Source organism: Myxocyprinus asiaticus, chromosome 6, assembly GCF_019703515.2.
Source record: "Myxocyprinus asiaticus isolate MX2 ecotype Aquarium Trade chromosome 6, UBuf_Myxa_2, whole genome shotgun sequence".
Taxonomy (NCBI): domain Eukaryota; kingdom Metazoa; phylum Chordata; class Actinopteri; order Cypriniformes; family Catostomidae; genus Myxocyprinus; species Myxocyprinus asiaticus.
In genome coordinates, this window is record NC_059349.1 from 1 (window position 1) to 21,082 (window position 21,082).

Consider the following 21,082-nt stretch of genomic DNA (forward strand, 5'->3'; position numbering starts at 1 on the left):
CTGGATTTATGTAGCCAGACAAACGAGGCAAACTGAGACAAAAGAGAATACATGTATCGCCCTCTTTCATATAATTCTTACAAAGGCAAATAAAGAAAAACTCCAGACATATACAGACTTTAGCAGGCAGTAAACTTTAATAGCATAAATATACAAGTCAATGTGGATGGACAGCAGAAAGTATAAGTTGGGAATAGAGCACATGTTTTTTGCATATATTGATCATCTCTTTCATAATTCATGTCACTCAGAGGTTGGTGTTACTGAGGTCACATGCATGGGCAGGTTGGATTGGTGATGATGTTTCAGTCCTTTCCTGCTGTTGTCTGGGTTCTTTTCATCTCAGATCTCTCTGGTAGGTGATATGTTCCCTTTGTAATGTTCATACATTTTTTCCCCCACAATAAACATTCAAGACTGTTTACAAGAGGAATAGAAAAATATGACGGACATTACTTACAAATAGTTTGGTTGATATTAAAAATTAAATGTCATAAAGACCTGTCCCCGTACACTCCGTACACTTTTTTCTTTTTTGACTGAACAAAAGTTCAGTTGTTTGGGGGTGTTGATTCTCTTCATGCGGGTGTGTTGTTAGCTGCTGTGCACACTCACACTGTGATTCTGAAAGAGAAAAACACACTGCAGGTTAATAAACACTCTCACCTCAAAACATTCTCAGCTGATGCACTGAATCAATATTCAACAGTCATGTGATGTAATATTATGAATAAATATGAATATCTGTTTTGATGTTGCCAAAAAAAGCACACCAGCTTGCTTTAGCAGCTTATAAAATCTGGTTGAAATGTCTAAAAATAATTAGAACAGAGCATATAATAGAAATAGAAATGCTTTATTTAGTTTTTCATTTTTGTTTAAGGTCAAGATCATGGTCAGTTTATTTATAAAGCACATTTGAAAACAACGACAGTTGTAAATAAAGTGCTGTAAATAAACAATTAAAACAAACAACATAGACATAGCATAATACACGATATAAGGAAATCACAAGGAAACATTTTTTTTTCATTGCATACAAGCAAAGATGTTTTGGATTGATATTGAAAGTTTCATTAAGAAGAAACTAAGAATTGTTTAAAAACTGGGTGGGAATGACATAATGACTACATACAGTACACACAATAATTAATATTAATGGGGGACTTCTATATACATAACATGAAATGGTTTGGCTTTTTCACCTTATAAAAGACTTCAAACAGTATTGTAGTGTTTTGTATAAATGTAAATGCAATGGGGTTATTACACCTGTGATATTGTTATTGAGTATGATATTGAAGTGGCCCCTTTTCCCTCTTTGTATTGTAACAACAAAAAACATGTGAACATCTCCTTTTGTAAGCAACCGTTCAAGCAATTTTTCGCCACTTGCTGTTCTTAAGCTTCAAGTGCAGCAAAGTAAAAAATTTCACTGCCAGGCATAACACAAGTGTTATAACTCTGTTATATTTGCATATAGTTGCAGGAATAGTGGATCACATCTATATCTGTTACCTTAGTCTGAATAATCCCTTTTTATGAAATAAAATAAAATAATCAATAATCACTACTTTTTTGGCCTTTTTAATATATTAAATTATTTTTTGTTGAAAATGTATTTTCTTCTTTCAGTTGCATGCAGTATGAGTTTATATATTACAATAACAAAAAAAAGAAAAAATTATTTGTAAGGATTTCATGAAATTTATTCATTTGACATTCCTCTAGGAGAAATGCATAAAGAAATGAGCATGTACATCATGTACAATCATGGGAATAAAACACAAATCATTTTTGGAGCAAATAAGAAAAATTTAATCTGTTTTGCATACATACAGCTCAAAGAGTGTGATGGGTTTAAGAGATTTCAGTAGATTTATTCTTCCTAACAATGCCATAAGTAATGATTCTGATAATGTTCTTTAAATGAAACATTCTTCACAAAACTGAAGCAAAGTAGCTTTTATTTTGTGGTAATAGAATCGCTTGTAAAAAGTTCACATGAAGTTTACAGGAAGCAGAAGTGTGTCAGAGATCAAATAAATGTTTGTTTGGATTGCGTTTCTCCCAGCGCTGAAAAGCAGAGAATGAGCATGCTCAGGCTGCAGCGAGCGTTTGTCACAGTCCCAAGACAATGTGTTTGATTTTCACACAAACACTCTGACAGGACACTTTTTTTTTTGCTTTCTGTTTCTGATGTACCTGTACCTGTGTGTCACTTGTGGGTAATATCTGAGCTTTCAATGTACTCATGTACAGATCATCAGATTTAAGCTACATCAGAGCGATCTTAAGAATGAACTCTACTGCCAAAAAAGTAAAAGAAAAAACTTCAGAAGGAATATAAAAAAAATCTGAGTAATTTTATTTGTTTAGTCCCGAGTGAATGCTCATAAAAAGTAAATCACATGCATCAGTTTTTATGTCGCTTCACTGTCATCGGTGTGTTGGAGGGTTTTGTGATGTGCTGTACAAAAAGAAGCCTGATTAAAGAAAACGTTTGACCCCCAGACCACTCCATTCCATGCAATGAAAGTGATTGGGCACTTAGGCTGTCAAGTTCCAAAATGACACAAAAACACCATACAAGTAGTCTACTTAAGCCATACAATAGCTTTGTGTGAGGAACAAACCAAAATTAAAGTAACTATTCACTGATTATATACTTTTATATGACTTTTATGGTGCTTTGATAGTGTTTTCTTGTTGAAACTCAAAAGCCTGAATATGGAAAAGATCCGCCAGTACATTATTTATCATTTTTCCTTTTGTGTTCCACGGAAGAGAGAAAGTTATAAGGGTTTGGAACCATGTTAGTGTAAATGATAATACAATTTTCATTTTTTGGGGCAAACTACTCCTTTAACTGAGTCCTGATTGGATAAACTTTTCCTCACTATTCAACTGTGCACTTATGAAGTCTGCAAGCAGACAGAATCAGCCATCAGAAGTGGAAAACAATCAAAAATGCATAGACAAACAAAGATAAATGAGAATGAAAGAGTAAAATGTATTATTACTTTTATTTTGAGACCTGTTACTTCAGCACAGAAGTATATGCTGGTCCTAAGAGTTCGCAACCTATAAAGAGGTGTGTGATTGTGTGTGTGTGGTTGTAGAGTGAGAGGTTTGTTCCTCTGAGAGCTGATTAGTTTGAGTTTTACCCATCATGCTATTGTCAGGTCAGTGGGAATGCTGGGACTCCTCACTGAGCTCATGTTTAAGGAGGAACAGACTGTCTGTCACAGCTCCAGCAATGAGCTCAACACAAATAAATAAAACACCTCTGCATCTATCTATCTATACTCATGACCCCTGACATTTCTGACTGAGCTGAGAGAGCTGCAGTGTCAAGAACTGCAATACAAAGAATACAACCTTCACTTTCTGACAAAAAAGTCAGCATTTCTGACAAATGCTTCAAAAGTAGTAAACAAACCAATATATATATATAAATAAATGAAAAACCCTCTAATATATATATATATATATATATATATATATATATATATATTAGAGGGTTTGTGTTTGTGTAAGAAGTCTTTCATAACCCTTCATGATCCAGAACAAAGTTCTTTCACACTAGCTATTATAACTACAGTACCTACATGTAAGTGACATTTTGATTGCACCAACGATTGCACCAGGATTGCTGAACATGGATAGCAAATGTGAGATACCATGTTTGTAAGATATTATTGGAGAATTGCGTTTTTACCAATTAAGGTAGATAGGGCTGTACTTTGAGTACCTTCCTTGGGCACTCCATCATGCATGCCGTTTCTACAGCTACAAAACATCCATATGTTCTCTTCCATCCTGACACTGTGGATAGTGTTCTTTGACCATCTTAGGGCTGGGTTATTACAGGTTTCCCAATATTTTGGGGTATATTACAGTTATAACGTTCATTTTGCTTACATATGAATGACATTCTCTCACAGCTAATACTGTTAATTATACAGGAGACCTTCTAACGTGGTGTATTGAGAAAATAATAATTTTACAAATGTTTAATTTTATTATAAAATTAGTATTTCATCATTTTGATCACATTTTAACTTTATTAACAGAAACTAGTAACATAATTTACTGTAATAATTAATCGTGATTAATTTTGTGATTCCAGAATGTTAAAGAACTGTTTTTCAATAAAAGTAGTTTTAAAAAGGAGTTAAAATAAGAAATATGACCTCATTTTATATTTTGTACATCTTGATTTTTAGCATTTTTAGATTTATTATATCAAATTAGATTATTATAACTTGTCAACTTATTTTAAATAATTTTAAGTCATCTTAACACTTGGAAGTTTACTGAGGTCCCCTAGTGGGCCCTGGCCCCCTGGTTGAGAACCACTGGTCTACTAAAGAGAGAACCACTGGACTAAAGAGATGGTTGTTCACTGCAGGCCATCTCATGCAGCCCACAGCCTTCTTCAGGGAGAGGAAATAGTTAACAGATTTAATTTCTGAGGGTTCACTTACAGAAGACCTCTCATGGAACACCTTGCCATGGAGTTTAACATATTTTAAATTAAAGTTTACATTCTACAGTCAACAAGTGTTGCTTGCTACGTACTTTCTCAACCATGAATTTCAACCCTCAAGTGCTCCACCAACTTCAACAGGTCTATTGTTGAAAGCAAGTGTCTACATGAGATGGTGAAGTGTGAAACAGCACTGACTTCACAATCTGTTGTAGGTCTTCATAATATCCTTGGCATCTAAACCAAGCAGTAAAGAAAGCACTCACCCCATAAACACTCAGAACCTTACTTTGAATACTCAGGGGGGAATTTACCAAGAAGGCATTGCACCTAGTAAAAACACTGTGCACGTGCCATCTTGCTGGTTTAGTGCCTCATTAACTAACTGAATTATAATCAGGGATTTACATTTGACCAAAGCCTATTCGGAAAGGCAAAAATAATGACTTCAAAATGAGTAACGAATTCTACCGAATAATAAAAATAATACTCTTAAGACTGATCATGTTCCTCAAACCATTCTGATCAATGCGTGCAGTGTGGCAGGGTGCAGGGACCACTGCCATCAGGGAATACTATTGTCATGAATGGGTGTACTTGGTCTGCAATGATTTTTAGGTAGATGGCACGTGTCAAATTGACATCCACATGAATGGTCGGACCCAGGGTTTCCAAGCAGAATATTGCCCAGAGCATCACCTTCCCTCCACCAGCTTGTCATCTTCGCACAGTACATCCTGGTGCCATCAGTTCCCCATGTAAATGCCGCACACATACATGGCCGTTCATGAGATGTAAAAGAAAACGGGACTCATCGGACCAGGCGACCTTCTTCCACTGATCCAAGGTATTTAGGGTTACGCTCACATGCCCATTGTAGGCGCTTTTGACAGTGCACAGGGGTCATCATGGGCATTCTGACCGGTCTGCGGCTACGCAGCCCCATACACAGCAGGATGCAATGTGCTGTGTGTTGTGACACATTCCTCCCTTAACGATCATTATAGTTATCTGTGACCACAGAAGAACTGTTGGTTCGGGCAAGACAGGATATCCTTTGTTGCCCACGCGCATCAATAAGCCTTGGGCGCCCAACTCTCTGTCGCCGGTTTATGGTTTGTCCCTCCTCGGACCACTGTTGGAAGGTACTCACCACTGCTGACCGGGAGCACCCCACAAGCCTTGTCATTTTAGAGATGCTCTGACCCAGTCGTCAGGCCATAACAATTTGGCCCTTGTCAATGTCACTCAGGTCTTTACTCCTACCCATTTCTCCTGCATTCAATACGTTGACTATGAGAACTGATTGTTTGCTTATCATCTAATCTACCCAGACCTTGACGTGCCGCCTTGTTAGGAGATGATCAACATTATTCGCTTCACCTGTGAGTGGTCATAATGTTGACTCATCGGTGTATCTCAATTGAAAACGCAATGATGAATCTGTGAAGCCAGTATGACTAATGTATAAAACTTCATGAATGAAAATGCGCACAGTGTGATCAGTTCAAAATGCAGCTGCCAGAGTGCTGACTATGATCATATTAGCCCAATTTTATCATCATTAGTCCCATTTTATTATCATTACATTGGCTACCTGTTAAATTTCGTATTAATTAAAAAAAATTTGTTGACTACGTACAAAGCTTTGAATGGTCTAGCTCCGAAGTTCTTAAGTGACCTTGTACCAAGCTATATTCCATCATGTTCATTACGATCACAAAATTCTGGCCTGCTAATAGTTCCTAGACTATCAAAATCCACAAAAGGAGGTAGATCATTTTCCTGTTTGGCTCCTAAACTAAGGAATAGTCTCCCTAACACTGTTCGGGACGCAGACACACTCAGCTTAAGTCTAGACTAAAGACTCATCTATTTAGCCAGGCAAACACCTAATTTATCCATCTACTCACAATTAGGCTGCTTTAGTTTGCCGGAACCAGAAACATTTCTCATAATCTATAACTCTGCAAAAAATTTAATGACATCTGCACTATTATTATTAAATTTGTTTCCCTGTCTCAACCTCGGGATTCATATCCCGATGTTACCAGAGCTGACCAGATCTAGCTATATTCCTGCTTGGTGTCCGACTCCACTGCTATGTGTCTCTGAGTGATGATGACTAAACGCAGCCAGTGCCAGCCAGATATCACTTCAGTCTATTATGATGGACTTCAGGGGATGCACTGATGCGAACTCCAATGATAAGACCTGGGATACTTCATATGCCATAGCCTGAACCTTGGACGTGGGATAGACCTCACCGAAATGATCTGCTGGACGAACTGCGATACACCTCACTGATCTCTGCCTGCATCACCTTGGTCTAATGATGGACTACACTCTTAAAATGGAATACATAGACTTTCAATTATTTGCCAACAAAAGCCTTCACCAGCCAACCAACAAAGGACAATGCATCTATGTGAACTTCTGCAGTTAATCCAGGATGAACTTCAAAGACATTAGGCATTAATCTTACAGTTCTTACAAAATCTTTGTTTAAACACTGACCCTTAACACTTAGTTTAATAACTTTAAACTATGACCTGCACTGCACATAAATAACTAATATTGGCATTATATTCATGCTGTTTAGCCAGAGGGGAACTGGCCCCCACAGTGAGCCTGGTTTCTCCCAAGGTTATTTTTCTCCATTAACCAACATCTTATGGAGTTTTTTGTTCCTTGCCACAGTCGCCTTCAGCTTGCTCACAGGGGTTGTAAATACAATTACGATTTAATGATTTATGTTTATACAAAATTTACAATCATATTTAATCAAACTACACAATGATGAATCTAAGACTTCATAAATATTACAGTTTAATATTCTGTTAATGCATGATTTTCTGTAAAGCTGCTTTGAAACGATGTGTGTTGTGAAAAGCATACAAATAAAAATTACTTTACTTGACTTTTTGAAATCGGATAGTGTGCTGCAGTCTCCATTTATTGTGCATGAGTTTATCAAGAGTAACTATGATATATATTCCACTTTTTGAAATGTCCATGTTAATGTTAAAAACCGTCCAAGTGAGATGTACAATAGCATGCCACTGTTTCTCACTCTCTCAGATACACTTGCAGGCTATAAATTCCTATTATTGCATAGACTAAAACAAATCTAATCCTCAAAATAATACATTACTCTACCATTATAATTCAGTGCAGTAATAAATACCATGGTTAAACTATGGTTACTGTAGAAAAACAATGGTTAATTTTCAGAAAGGAATGTCCCCTAATAATAATAATAATAATAATAATAATAATAACAACAATAATAATAATAAATACAGTATATATATATATATATATATATATATATATATATAGCAATATGTATATCAAGTGATATTGTTAAATTCTGCAATCAAAACTGAATTTCAAAGTAGCTTCACTAACACTGGGCACAAGACGCAGCCCTATTTCAGCAGTGATTGTGGCTATTTATCTAGATTGCGGGTGGTTAGTGAATAAGATGCAGGTGTTTGCACTGAAATAGCAAGCGCAAAAGTGGCACAAGTTTAATCGCCCCTAAGTAGGCTGTTATCTTATGTAATATTATGTTTTATACTATGTATGTTGTCTGTATATTGTGGATAGTCAGTGGTGGAAAGAGTACTGATTAAAAGTACTGCTACTGAACAAATAATTCACTTGATTACAAGTAGAAGTACTGAGAAATATTATGACTCATGTAAGAGTAAATAAGTAGTTTGCTGAAAAACTACTCAAGTAAATATTTTACAAGTTACTTGAAAATTATATTATATATAGCATATATGCTTCCATTTTTAGAACACAAAGACATTTTTGTTCTTGAAAGAAACTGATGCTTCCTTTCACCAAGGATGCATTAAATTGATTAAACTTAGTTTAATAACTGCCAAAATCATTAATTGCAAATTATTAATATTTTCTGAAAAAATTGTTTTAAGTGGTATTAATTCAATTTTTTCTTTACCTGTGATGGCAAACATATACTGTGTCACCTATTCCTTACAAAGGCATTCTAAAGTGTTAATTTGGTACTCAAGAACATTTTCTTATTATTAGAACAATTGAAAATGGTTGCACTACCATGCGGAAATCACAATACAGTGGGTTTTTACCCATTTTCTGAGGTATTGAGTTCAAGTTACTTTACACTTGCAAGTCAAATTTTGGTTTTAAAAATAGGCAAAAATAAACACATTTCTCCTGAAATTCTATTTCTCCTAAAGTCTATTGTTTTAGAGAGATAAAGGCTATTACTGTTTTGAAAAAATAATCTCTAACCAGGATAGAGAGGGAAGTGGATGGCCAGTAAATCACAGTATCTAGTTTGAGAAACAGACTCCTCACAGGTCCTAAACTAGCAGCTTCTAAATGTGAGAGACCTGCATTTCTGCAAGAAGATTCTTGGACAAACAACATTTTTTAGGAAAACAACATTTATTTAAATAGAAATAGCCATTTGTAACATTCTAAATATCTCTAAATAACCTCTAAACTACATAATGTGTATTGTGACTGAAACACATTCCTATTTCAGGATTATTCTCATTAACATACTGTACAAAACTAATATAATGCAATGTCATAGAGGAGGAAATCTATCCTATATGATATTGCAGCAATTATCCAGATAAGGAATGAGATTATTAACAGTTTTAATTAACTGTTTTATTAACTGTTATCAACCCCTACATGCCAACTGAATATAAGGCAAAAATAAACATTTCACAGTGTTTATTGAGAGATATGATTGATTCCAACACTAAAAGTGGTTGTTCTGTATATGTATTATTGTATTACAGTTGTAATAATAAAGTCTTAATAAATAGTATGGTTATTTAACCTATTGAGATATTATTATTAAGTAAACTGTAGCATTTGGTTACATTATGTTTTGTGATTTCTCATACATTCTTTATATAACATCTATCCCTTGCACACTTTTGGCCTCTAGTGGATGAGGCTTTTCAGACAAATAAACAGCAGCACAGTGCAGGGAAGTGCGAAATGAGCGAAAGTTTTACCCGCTTGGACAGTTTATTTTGAACAAGAGGGGCAAACGGTTATGGAATTTAATGCGGGAGTACAATACCGAACTGATGTGGATTGATAGAGTGCGTGCGATGGTGCGAAGAACTGGACGACGGGAAAAAAATAATGTTCAGTGAAGTCAAAAGAAGATCGCAATGTATGTAACTGTAACTATCAGTAAAACACGGGAACCCGTTGCGTGGGCATTTTTTGCCCCCATATTTTGAATTTCTGGGATATTTTTGTCAATTTCGGTGGCATTTTTGCCCTGAGTCCCCGTTAATTTCCGACACTACTGGCATTGTATCTTTCTAAGGTATTTAAAAAGTTTGTTTTTGACATATAGTAGCAAGTAAATAAAATATTCTCACATATATGTCAAACTACATTGTGTTAATGTTTGACACAGTTAAAACGTTGCCTACCTTAAAAACAAGTGAAGTTTGATCAGTGATTAAACATGTTCAGACGGTTCCCTAGTACTTGAATGAACGGCTCCTTTCCAGAATAATATGAAATATGCAGAAAATCACATTATTACTGTTCTTGTATAGTGACAGGGCATAAAGTCTTGGAGAAGCTAGAGAAGAGAGGACAGTTTATGCAAGTTTAGGCAAGTTTATGCAAGCTGCAGTGCCCATGATGCTGTGCCCTGTGGGCTGTAGTCATGCTGTGCACAGCGCATTTTAGTTTATAAACAGATGTAGCGCTTATAACAAAACTTCTGAAATATTATGTATTTTTTTGTACTTTGTAATTGTGGTAATAATTACTGTAGCTAAGTTGAATACTTCATTTTTCATCAAATCAAGTAAAAGTACTATTATTTATTTATACTTAAAAAAGTAGAAAGATTTGACAAATTTAGTCAAGCACTGTAACGAGAGTAGTTGTAATTCATTACTTTCCACCTCTGGATACTGTGTACTGTTACATTTATTGGTGCCTGTCTAATGCTACTATATGTCTCTGCACAAGGAAATACATTTTATTCCATTTCTTGCAACAACAAAAACCTTAACATGGCTTGACCTGGTGGGATAGCTTTTTGCTCCCAACTAGGGATGGTCGGATCAATCCTAAAGTATCGATAATTCCGATACTGATGTTGTATCAGAAATATTGATCCTCACACAAAAATATTGATTCTAAATGTTTTGGGGGTTTTTCAACTAGGAAAATATTATTTGGTTACAATGAACATGAACAATAATTATAAGCTTCAAAGTGAAATAAAAAGGATTAGGCTATATTAGCAAATAATTGTGCAGGATGGAAACTATTTCTTCTTCTGCTCATTTTAGCATGCATGCTGAAAGACACAAGCAGACAAGCACTTGTGCCATCACAAGGCTCCTTCAAATAAGGAGGTCTTTCATAAATTCACAGTATGCCCACCTCTTCAGACAATACTACACCACTGCTTCTGGAGTAAATGCACACTAAACTAACAACATACTGTATCTAAAGGTGACATTTCTTACTATTGTGTGTAATTGTTGTTAATAAGTAATTAAAAAAATAGTTAACCATGGTTTTACTGAAGTAATATTGTAGTAACCATGGTTAATTGTTTGTTAACTACGGTTTAACTAAATACCATGGTTAAACTATAGTTACTGTAGTGAAACCATGGTTAATTTTTGTAAGGGTAAACAAAACAGAAGTCTAATAATTTTCTGTTTAGGCTCACAAATGTAAAAAATAAATAAAATTAATGACTTGAATTATGACTAAAATTCTCTTTTAAATTACCCATTTAATCCCAAGAAATCGCAAAAAAAAAAAAAACAATAATTTAATAGAAGTATCTTATTGGTATCATTATCGATGATATTGGACTTGAAATTATTGGTATCGGATCGAAAAGAAAATAAGTGGTATCACCCATCCCTACTCCCAACTATGGAAAGGCACAGAAATGAGACACACTATCAATATTTAAGTCCATATTAAAAACTTAAATAAAAACTTTCTTCCAACATGCAGTTACATCACAGGCATAACGTGGGTCAGATCATCACACCTTAAGCTCAGTCTGGAAGAAGAACTTCTGTGGACACTGTGAGCAGTCGTAGATCTTGTCCTCCTGACCGTGTGCAGTGAAGATATGCTGCTGCAGTTTGCACGCCTGCACGAATACTGCAAGGGACAGAATTACAAGCATTATATAAACTGATTTTTTTTTTCTTATTTGTTCATGTCTAACATGAGCATATCAATAAATATAGGAAAATATCTATTTAAGCAAATATTTTGCAAGTTTTATGTCTATTAATGTGCATTAGACAAATGAAAATTTGGATAAAGTAGAGATGCATTTTCTCTCTGGGTCTCTCACAGCAGTTAATGGATTGCATTAGAGGACATTTCTAAACATGGAATGAGACCGTATTGCTCCAGTATTCACATGACAATATTATACTGTATGTATTTTAGTGTATGGTAAAGAAACTTGTTTTACAGTGAAGAAAGCACAGAGGAACATGTCTTTGACAGCCCAGTGCAAGCACTCTCTGACTCTTTATTCACAATAAGGGGCTGAGCACTGAAGTTGTCTGTTATTGTGTCCGTTAAGTTTTCTTTTTCTTCTTCCTCTTACCATTGAAGTCTATGGCAGCCTACAGAACCGTTTGGAGGAAAGTTATGAAATTTGGCACACTGATAGAGGGCTGTCTGGATTTATACCAGCAAACATTTTGAGTCTCTATCTCTAGCATCACCAAAAGTTCAAAGTTGCATTTAATGTTTTGAACAATAGGGCCTAGAAACAAAGAAGAGCAAGCCAAAGAGGTCCTGAATCTATATCTTGGCAACGCTTTGGCATATTGAAATGAAAATTGGTATATCTTGGTATATATGTCATAACAATCATGACCTGAGAGTAATTTCAGAACAGCGACACCACCTAAAGCGTTTATCAGATCTTTACCAAATTTGGGTCAGATCAACTTAAGACCATGCTGGAAAAAAGTTCTTAAAAGTTTTATGATAGACCAAACTATTAATTTACGTTTTAAGTAATTCTACTTTTGGCTTTAAACCATCTTGATTTTACTATCTCTGGTGATCATTTTAGGCAATCAAATATTATTGTCATTGTTGCCATTGGTATGCTTGGCCTCATAATTGCAGCTTGCAGCTATAGTATTGCATATTACTCTGTTCAGATGACTAAAGCTTGAAAGGCTTACTGATGTAAACACATCCAAGAGGAAAATTTTGTTTCTTAAATGTTGCTTAAAACCCCTTAATCTCTATGGACCCACCGGCGCGTCCAAAGGGAGGCACTATATCGTGAAAAAGTTTACATTTAAAATATTAAAATCTCCGTATATATACATGTAAATCAGGCATATGAGGTATAATTTGAAAGCTTAAAATCTGAACTTTTAACATAACGTCTGGATTTATGTTACTTAAAATAACAAAACGAGGCCTCAAAACATTTGAGTTGAAAATTAGCACCCCCTAGAGGTAGTGGGGTACAAATATTTATATGAAAATAAACGTCCTTCATATAGCACCTAAATGAACAAGTCATATATCAAATGAAAGCTCTCATTCTCAGGAATGTACAGTTAATTTTGTCGCCCTAATACCACAGTTTGAAAGAATTTCAAAAGAATCACAAAGTGAAATATGATTTCTGTAAGAAATTTTGTCTATCCAAACAATCCATTGTTATCTCTTAGATGTCCATAAAAACATATGCCATCCAGAAGAAAAAGCATGTAAAACAAATAATCAGAAAATATTTTTTCAATCATTGATGAAAAAAGCTTCTAGTCCACTCAGAAGCTGAGATATTCTATGAAATAATGAGGATGGTGCTTGAACTGAAAATTAGTCTGAATGTCTATGCATGAGCACATCTGTGAGGGCTAAAATGCGTTAGAGTGCCACCTACATTTCAGATCTGTTTATTGTGATGGAGCACAAAAAGTGCTTGCTGCCATCTAGTAGAATAAAATGACACTTTTCAAAGTGAGGTAGAGTGAACAGAACCAAAATTATATGTTAACAAATTTAGGACAACAACCAATTTCTATTTTATTTTATTTTTTTTTTTTTATTATTATTATTTTTTTTTAATCTTAAGATTATAAACACATACAATATTATTTATGAATATTTTGAAAATTGAGTGTGAAAAATTGCAGGCGGCAGCCCAAAAATGCACCAGAGTTTCCATGAACTGGAGTTCTCAGTTATGTTTCACAGGAGTATCAACTTTGTCTCAGATGTTTCTCCTTAAGAGAAATAGATTAAATCCATGGAAAAAATAGACTTAAATAAGACAATTGTGACATACAGTAATAATATAGAACTATATAATTATTGTGGATGGCATAGCTCAGATAATTTGGTATTAAGAGAATTTGATGAGCAATAGTTGCATTAATGTCTGACTTTTGTTTGTAGTCTTCCGCAGAAATCTGAGAAGAAGGACACGTCGAAAGTCTCTCTGTTTATTCTCACTATTGTCTAGAAGAAACAACTTTGAAATACTAAAGAGAGCTCAACTGTGATTGTCTTTCTTATGAGATATGCCTGTTTTTTACAGTTAAATTGAGATTTTAAACCCTATGGCCATGTATGAAAGGGGACTGTCATGGCTGAGTGAAATAAGATGCTGGTAAATCCAAATGATTCTAGTCCTTTGGCTTCACATCATGGGTTATTCCACCCGTGTGAATGGAGTGGTAAAAAAGTGGATTTGATTCACATCCAGCTGGAAGTATGGCAGAATTTTGCTCTGTTCTGTTGTCAACAGAACTGGCTCTTTTGAAATAACGGTCAATCCACTGTCTGGAATAATAATGTGCTTTATTTAGACACTACAGGGACATGCTGGGAAATAAACAAGCGCAGGAACCGCCATCGGCCTCAAGTGCAAAAACACACCCTTTATTAGTCGACAGAGCTAATTAGATTAACATTATTAATATTCACGCAGACTCTTTATGCGTGGCCTGATTTCAGTCACATATCATCTTTGCAATGGCACTTAAAACACATAGTGTCTGTGTGCCTTTAATTAAGCCATAGAGCTGCTGAATGAGTGTCTGTGTGTGTGAGCGCAGTAATTATCAAGGCATTCTTCAAACACACTGTTTGTTTTTAGAGACCCATATGTTTAAGAGTGGCTATTCAAACACACACAGTCATGTCTCTTGTGGATTGAGTGTGTTGTGGTCTTCATTTGAATATCTTATGAGAGAAAAACAACTTTTGAAGTTAATGTCACAAAGTGTATTTGGACACAAAGGTACAGCTGCAGGCTTTATTTGGGTCAATGAGAACTGGGATCAAAGTGAAATGATCTGGCAGTACATCTGTAGGTTTCATATTCTGCACACAAGCACAAATTGATTAAATACTTATGGAGAAACAGTGTGATTTAATTCTGACCATGTGGAGAAAAGTTAAAAGTGGAAATACTAAGAGTTAAAGAGTCTAAAATCTATTCTATTCCTTGTACAGTATTCTTTATCAACACTTCATGAGTTTGCATGTTCATATCGAAGGTAAACAGATTTGGCTTGCTGTCCAAAATAGAGGGCTCGAGCTTGAGACTCTACTCCAGCACTAAAGCCCCCCTGAACTGGATTCACGATAAAATGCCAGTGATAATATAATAGGTAAATAACTTGTGTCTGACCCATAGATAAACCATAGATGGCTGAAATACACAATTATAATATGTATGTTTTTGTTCATGCATATATGCCCTGTGGAACACATACTGTATCTACTTTTTGGACTTGAAATGTTTTTATCTAAATGTCTTCACTATTTCATTAAGTTGATTTGTGCTTTGTCTGTATTTTGTATCATGTTTGCACCATAACTGGTCTTCACCAATGTTTCATTTTGTGCACTTAGAAAGCATAAAGCAAAATTAAAACAAACAAACAAGTCTTTTTTCAGTCTAGTATCACAGTGAGCATTATACTCTCCAAAACAACTTTAATTTTGTGTCCGTTTTTTTATGACCGATATTGATTATTGTCTAGAACCGATTTTAATAAGTTTTATTTCTATTTGGACACGATGATGGCTAAATAATGCTTAGCCTACAACAGTAAAAACATAATATGCATTCTTTTATGATTATTTTAGAAATAATTAGTTTGAAACCTGAGTACGAGAGCAGTACAGAGAGCAAGTTGTGCTGGATGCTTTGGCTCTTTTGGAACTATTTTAGCTGGTGGAGAAGAAATGTATGAACTGGCCAAATTTAGTCTGAAATGTAAGTTATTCTACATTATTTACTTATTTATTGAACTGATGTATAAAAGCAATATCACACTCGCAATCGTGCTGTTGGTCTGAAGGCCAGCATGGGTGTGTGCACCCTGATAATCAGAAATACAGACTTGCTTGTGTAAATTGCTTAATTAAAATAATGTACTGCTCTCCTTGTGTTTATCTTTGTGTGTTAAAAATTGTAATGTTAAGTTGGCCAAAATTCATTCAAATAAAGTTTTCCAAAATCTCTGGATGTTCACTTCAATGTCAATTAAATAAGAGTGAAACTATTTAAAAAATATTTCTGAGGACACAAAGAATTGTGGGTAACTTGTGAGTGCCAACAAGGGATACACCTCCTGCATCTTCCAAATTCCTGTGAAAGAATGTTGCATTCGAAGGTTCCAATTCCGGAGTGTCCTACTTGCTTTTCTGAAATGAGACGTATGTGACGTATGCAGCTGACAAATTTGACTTCCCGAGCACGCAGTCTTTGAAACGAGACACAGCTAGAGAATTTTGCAACATGAAATTAGAACCGCTCTCTTGCTCAGTGTAGATTCCCATCAAAATAAGAGTCCCATGGGAGAAGCTTAAAACACTTAAAGGAATAGTTCGCCTCAAAATTATAATTCTCTCAACATTTACTCACCCTTATGCCATCTCAAACTCGTAAGACTTCTTTTTTCTGCGGAACACATATAAAGATCTTTTGAAAGATATATGATGTGTTTATATTAATGCTGTCAGTCGATTAAAATATTTAAATGCAATGAATCGCATGCTTTTTTATAGTTAATTGTGATTAATTACAGATTTTAAAAGTACTGAAAATTGACTATATATGCTTCTTTTCCTGTTCCTTCTTAGAAAAGAAAACAAATTATGTAACAATAAAGTTTCCTTTTATTGTATAAAGATAGAAATGCACTAAAATAACGCCAATTAAAGTAACAATAAATGTTTCCCAAAGTCTAAGTGAGAGGTTGACTAAATGAAAGAACTAATCTCCATAGGTTGAGTATTTGTTGCAATGGGCAATCAATCTCTTAAACCCACATCCTCCACAATAATAATCAGCTAGCAGAATGTGACTAACCACTTGAAATCCAGCATTAAGCTCCTCTTTGAACTCCACATGAAAAGCGCTGTAGCGAACAGGTGAGCATACTACCCATACTACTCTTACTGCTTCTGTCATATCTACGTATGTATGGCAGAAATAGTAAGAGTACAGAGACATCGCAAAGGTTCTGCCCTATTCAGGCCAGTGTTCGGAACTCTAACAGAGCTGAATAAAATGTCAGTATCTAATGTGAAAATTAGATACTCACCACGTTAATAAAAAATTTATCACGTTAAAGAAAAATTAACGCATTAAACATTTGAAATTGATTGAATGATTAACACTTTAATTTTGACAGCTCTAGTTTATATACAGACAATGAAAGTCAATGGAGTCCAACACTTTCAAGTTCCAAAAAAGACATAAAGACTTCATAAAAGTAATCCATATGACTTCAGTGGTTTAATCCATGTCTTCTGAAGTGATCTAATCAGTTTGGGTGAGAAACAGAGTAAAATTTAAGTCTTTTTCACCATGAATCTTGGCATCTGTAGTCTCCTTGGTGCCTTCATGAGAGAAGCTCGATTACACATCCTATAGCTTCATGCATACGCAGAGCACTGTACATGCACTCTGGGCATGTACACATGCTCTGCGTATGCGTCAAGCGTGAGGAAGTGAAATCAAGCTTCAGATCTAGATTACGCCAAGGAAACTGCAGATGTCAGGATTTAGTAAAAAGGAGTTACATTTTGGTCTGTTCTCACCCAAGTTTGAGACCACACAAGGGTGAGTAAATTATCATTTTAATTTTTGGGTGAAGTCAGTTATGACAAGGTGCAATGTTTCTGATCAGAGATTTGGAACTATAATGATTGGAACTATTGCCATTTATCAGAAGACCTTATATTAAGGAACTGTTGTTGATTTAGTACAAAAGTGTGAATATTGGTAAAACTATTGATCAAACTGATGAATGGACTTTTTTATTATTTTGAACATCTTTTTACATTTGCTGTTATTTTGTATCCTTTATACTATACTAAATAATCACGGTTTAATATACTTTTCAGCCACATACTAACCCCCCCCCCCCCCCCAAAAAAAACCTTATAAGATCATTTTATTTAACAATCGTCAAGTTACTTTTTGAACAAATGAGGCCATATTTACAAAGCCAGGCAGCATTACTGAGTGTAAAGTGTACTGTTTTGTTGTGTAAAGTGAGACTTAAGCTCAAGTGTGATGCGCGTGTGTTTCTTTTGCGCTTGGACTCCTCCAGGGCAAGAGGAGCTGCTTTCTGCTGCAGGCTGCCTCACTTCACATAACTGTCAAATGTGTCCTGCGAGTGCCACGCATCTGACACACCCTGCTGCCTCTGGATGACTCCTTAACTTCGTCACTGATCCTTATCACACTGCATCTGTTTTTCCCCATCCCCATCCGTATCCTTTCACTTCTACTCACTCACTATAGAGTCCTGAAACAAATCTGTACTGTTAAAAGTTGTTATATTGAAATAATGAAATATACATTTATATAATTTACAATTTTCCATGGATTTAATCAAATCTCATCACAATGGGCATTGAATGTGCAGAGACATAGCAAAATTACAGCCAATAAGAACTTGATGTTTATCATAAAACCCTAGGTGTTATATTTTGATTTCTGTTTTAATTTGATGTATTTTATAATATTTTATTTTATTTCATTTGGCATTTGCAATTCTTTTCATATATTATTAATTCACTGCAGCTCCTTCATGAACCTTAAGTGTTTGCAAACCTTCGGTTGTGAAGCTGTGAGTTCAAATCATGGAGCAGCCTCTCTGAGTTAAGTTAACCTGCTGACATCACAGATGAGACGCTGACAATCCTGATCACATTCACAGGTTCATACACATTGCATCATCAACACCAACATTAACATTACAATTATTTTAAAATATGGAAGATAGTAGTCAAGATATCAAAAATATGAAATATAACATATGGATGAAAGGGAATGATGTAGTGACCAAACAAAGTTAAACAAGTATTATATCAAGTATCTTGTATTCTATGTTTGCTTCAGTGTGGACTGTGTCCTTCAAATTTAACACACAGAGAGAGGATGCTAATGTGCACACTTATGATAAACAGTTCAAACTTGCGTGAGCAGGGAAATATTCACAGTATTACAACTATACTGTTACAACTGTACTCGGTCTACCGTACAGTATAAAGAAAAGAGAACAACTGCATTAGACTCAATACAACAAGGGTTATTAGGGGCCAAGCACTGAAGGTGCAAAGCCCATATTGTATCCATTAATATTATTATTATTCTGGATGGGAGTCTATGGCAGCCTTATGAACCGTACATAGGAAAATGATGAAATTTGGCACACTAATGAGGTAGGAATGAATAGCCCCTATACGAATTTTAGGGGCTATAGATCATACTCTATAGCGGCACCACCAGTTGAAAAAGTCACTATTCTTTTATGTGTATCTTTTAAATCGTTTGTTCTAGAGACACCATTCTTTTTTTTTTGTTTGATTACTGTCCTGCTGATAATTCAATTGGACCCCTTATATTAAAATTCCACCCATTACAGTGGGCACCATCTTGCATTACATTTACAGTTTAAACCTTTCACATCCTTCAAACGTTGTCTAGTTTGTCCAAACGATAGCTCAAAATAATCTCCAGACCAAGCCGCACAGAACTGACCATATATAATTTTAATTTGTGCTACCGTTCCAAAATTATGCCAACACGAAGTTAACGAGGTCAGCATGAAAATGGATTTGAGGCTGTATCTCGTCAATGCTTTGTCCTATCGATACAAAATTTAGTAAGCTTCATCAGGACCATGATCCAAGGTAACTTGCAAAGTTTGGTGACAGCACCACCAATGGGTCAATAAATGTCAAAATTGGCTATTTTTGCCTGTAACTTTTGAACAGTTTGTCCTAAAATTACAAGTTTGATGTATTTGGATTTCTTGGGTCATGAGGATTTCAACGATATAAATTTTTCCAACATCAGCCATATAAACTCCGCCATTTTGAATTTTATAAAAAGTAATTTATATTTAAAACGCTTTGTCCGATTTGAATGAAAATTGGAAAGGGTCTTCGAGATCATGTCCTGAGGGTACCTAAGCAGTTTGGAAACAGCGCCACATAGTGGTCAAAATGCTTAGTCAATTTAAACAAAATTTTTAATGTATCATTGCTTCTTTATTCTATGTCTTCTGAAATTATATTATATATATATTTTTTTAATTTAAAACCTACTGCTCGCAGCTTTGAATTTCTCTTTGGCCATTTTGCGCTGTGTCAACTGAATGGCCCAGTGGTTATCGCATTGGAATACAGGTCAAAGGGTTGAGAGTTTGAGTCCAGGTAAGAGCAGTTTTAAAATTTGTACTTCTGTTGATCTCTGAGTCTTCATATTGTGTCTACAATGCAGACTGTACTTTATTGCGTAATTCCTCCTGCAATTAAAAAACAATTATTCTGTCAATTTTTCCAACATAAGTCATATAACCTCTCCGCCATTTTTAATTTTATGAAAAAGTAACCTCCTTTGGCAATAAAAAATGGCACCTTCCTTTGATATTCGTGGACCGGAAGGTTTAGATGTGTAACCTCCTTTTTTTTTTTTTTTTTTTTTTTTTTTTTTTTTTCTAATGATACTATTTATTTTCTTTGAAGTAAGAACAATAAAATTATGCATTTCTTTTGGGATTTTATGCTATTTTTTATTATTTACATGTAAATGTCTAAATTTGACCATTAATTTGCATATACAAATAAGCAAATTTTTGGAAATAAAATTAAATAAATAAATTCAGAAACATGAAGAAAATATGAGAATGTGACATAAATTGGAGACAGACTGGCTGCCATCTGGTGAACAAAAATATAAATAACATGGCCTGAAAACCAAGGCTGTAGCCACCTACTGTGTAGTCTGATGGCTTGTTGTAACATAATGTTAGATTTTTTATGGAGATATGCATTTGGATATATATTTAGACATTAAATAGACATCAAACTATTATTTGTTAAACATTTGCATACGTTTTGTTTCTTTGAAGTGTCAGTTTTTGCAGTTTATGTCATAATGCTTGTCATCAAACCTGACCATGGTGTTATAAAAAGAAGACACATAATAAGCATTTTTCTATGAATAATTTATTTAAAACAAAGAAATGTAATAACTCACAGTAAATGCAT

General features: G+C 34.8%; 1 protein-coding gene across 3 annotated transcripts in view; it reads right to left on the minus strand.

The window, feature by feature from the left end:
- Positions 1–129: 129 nt before the first annotated feature.
- The window catches only part of LOC127442853 (zinc finger protein 521-like), a 263,975-nt gene continuing 243,022 nt past the window's right edge, over positions 130–21,082 (minus strand). For all 3 annotated transcript variants that reach the window (XM_051701091.1, XM_051701090.1, XM_051701092.1), the window contains 2 exons: positions 11,556–11,671; positions 130–624 (listed from right to left, as the gene is read on the minus strand). In XM_051701091.1, coding sequence (XP_051557051.1) covers positions 595–624; positions 11,556–11,671 — 146 coding nt within the window. In that variant the 3' untranslated portion in view covers positions 130–594. The remainder of the gene's footprint in view (positions 625–11,555; positions 11,672–21,082) is intronic.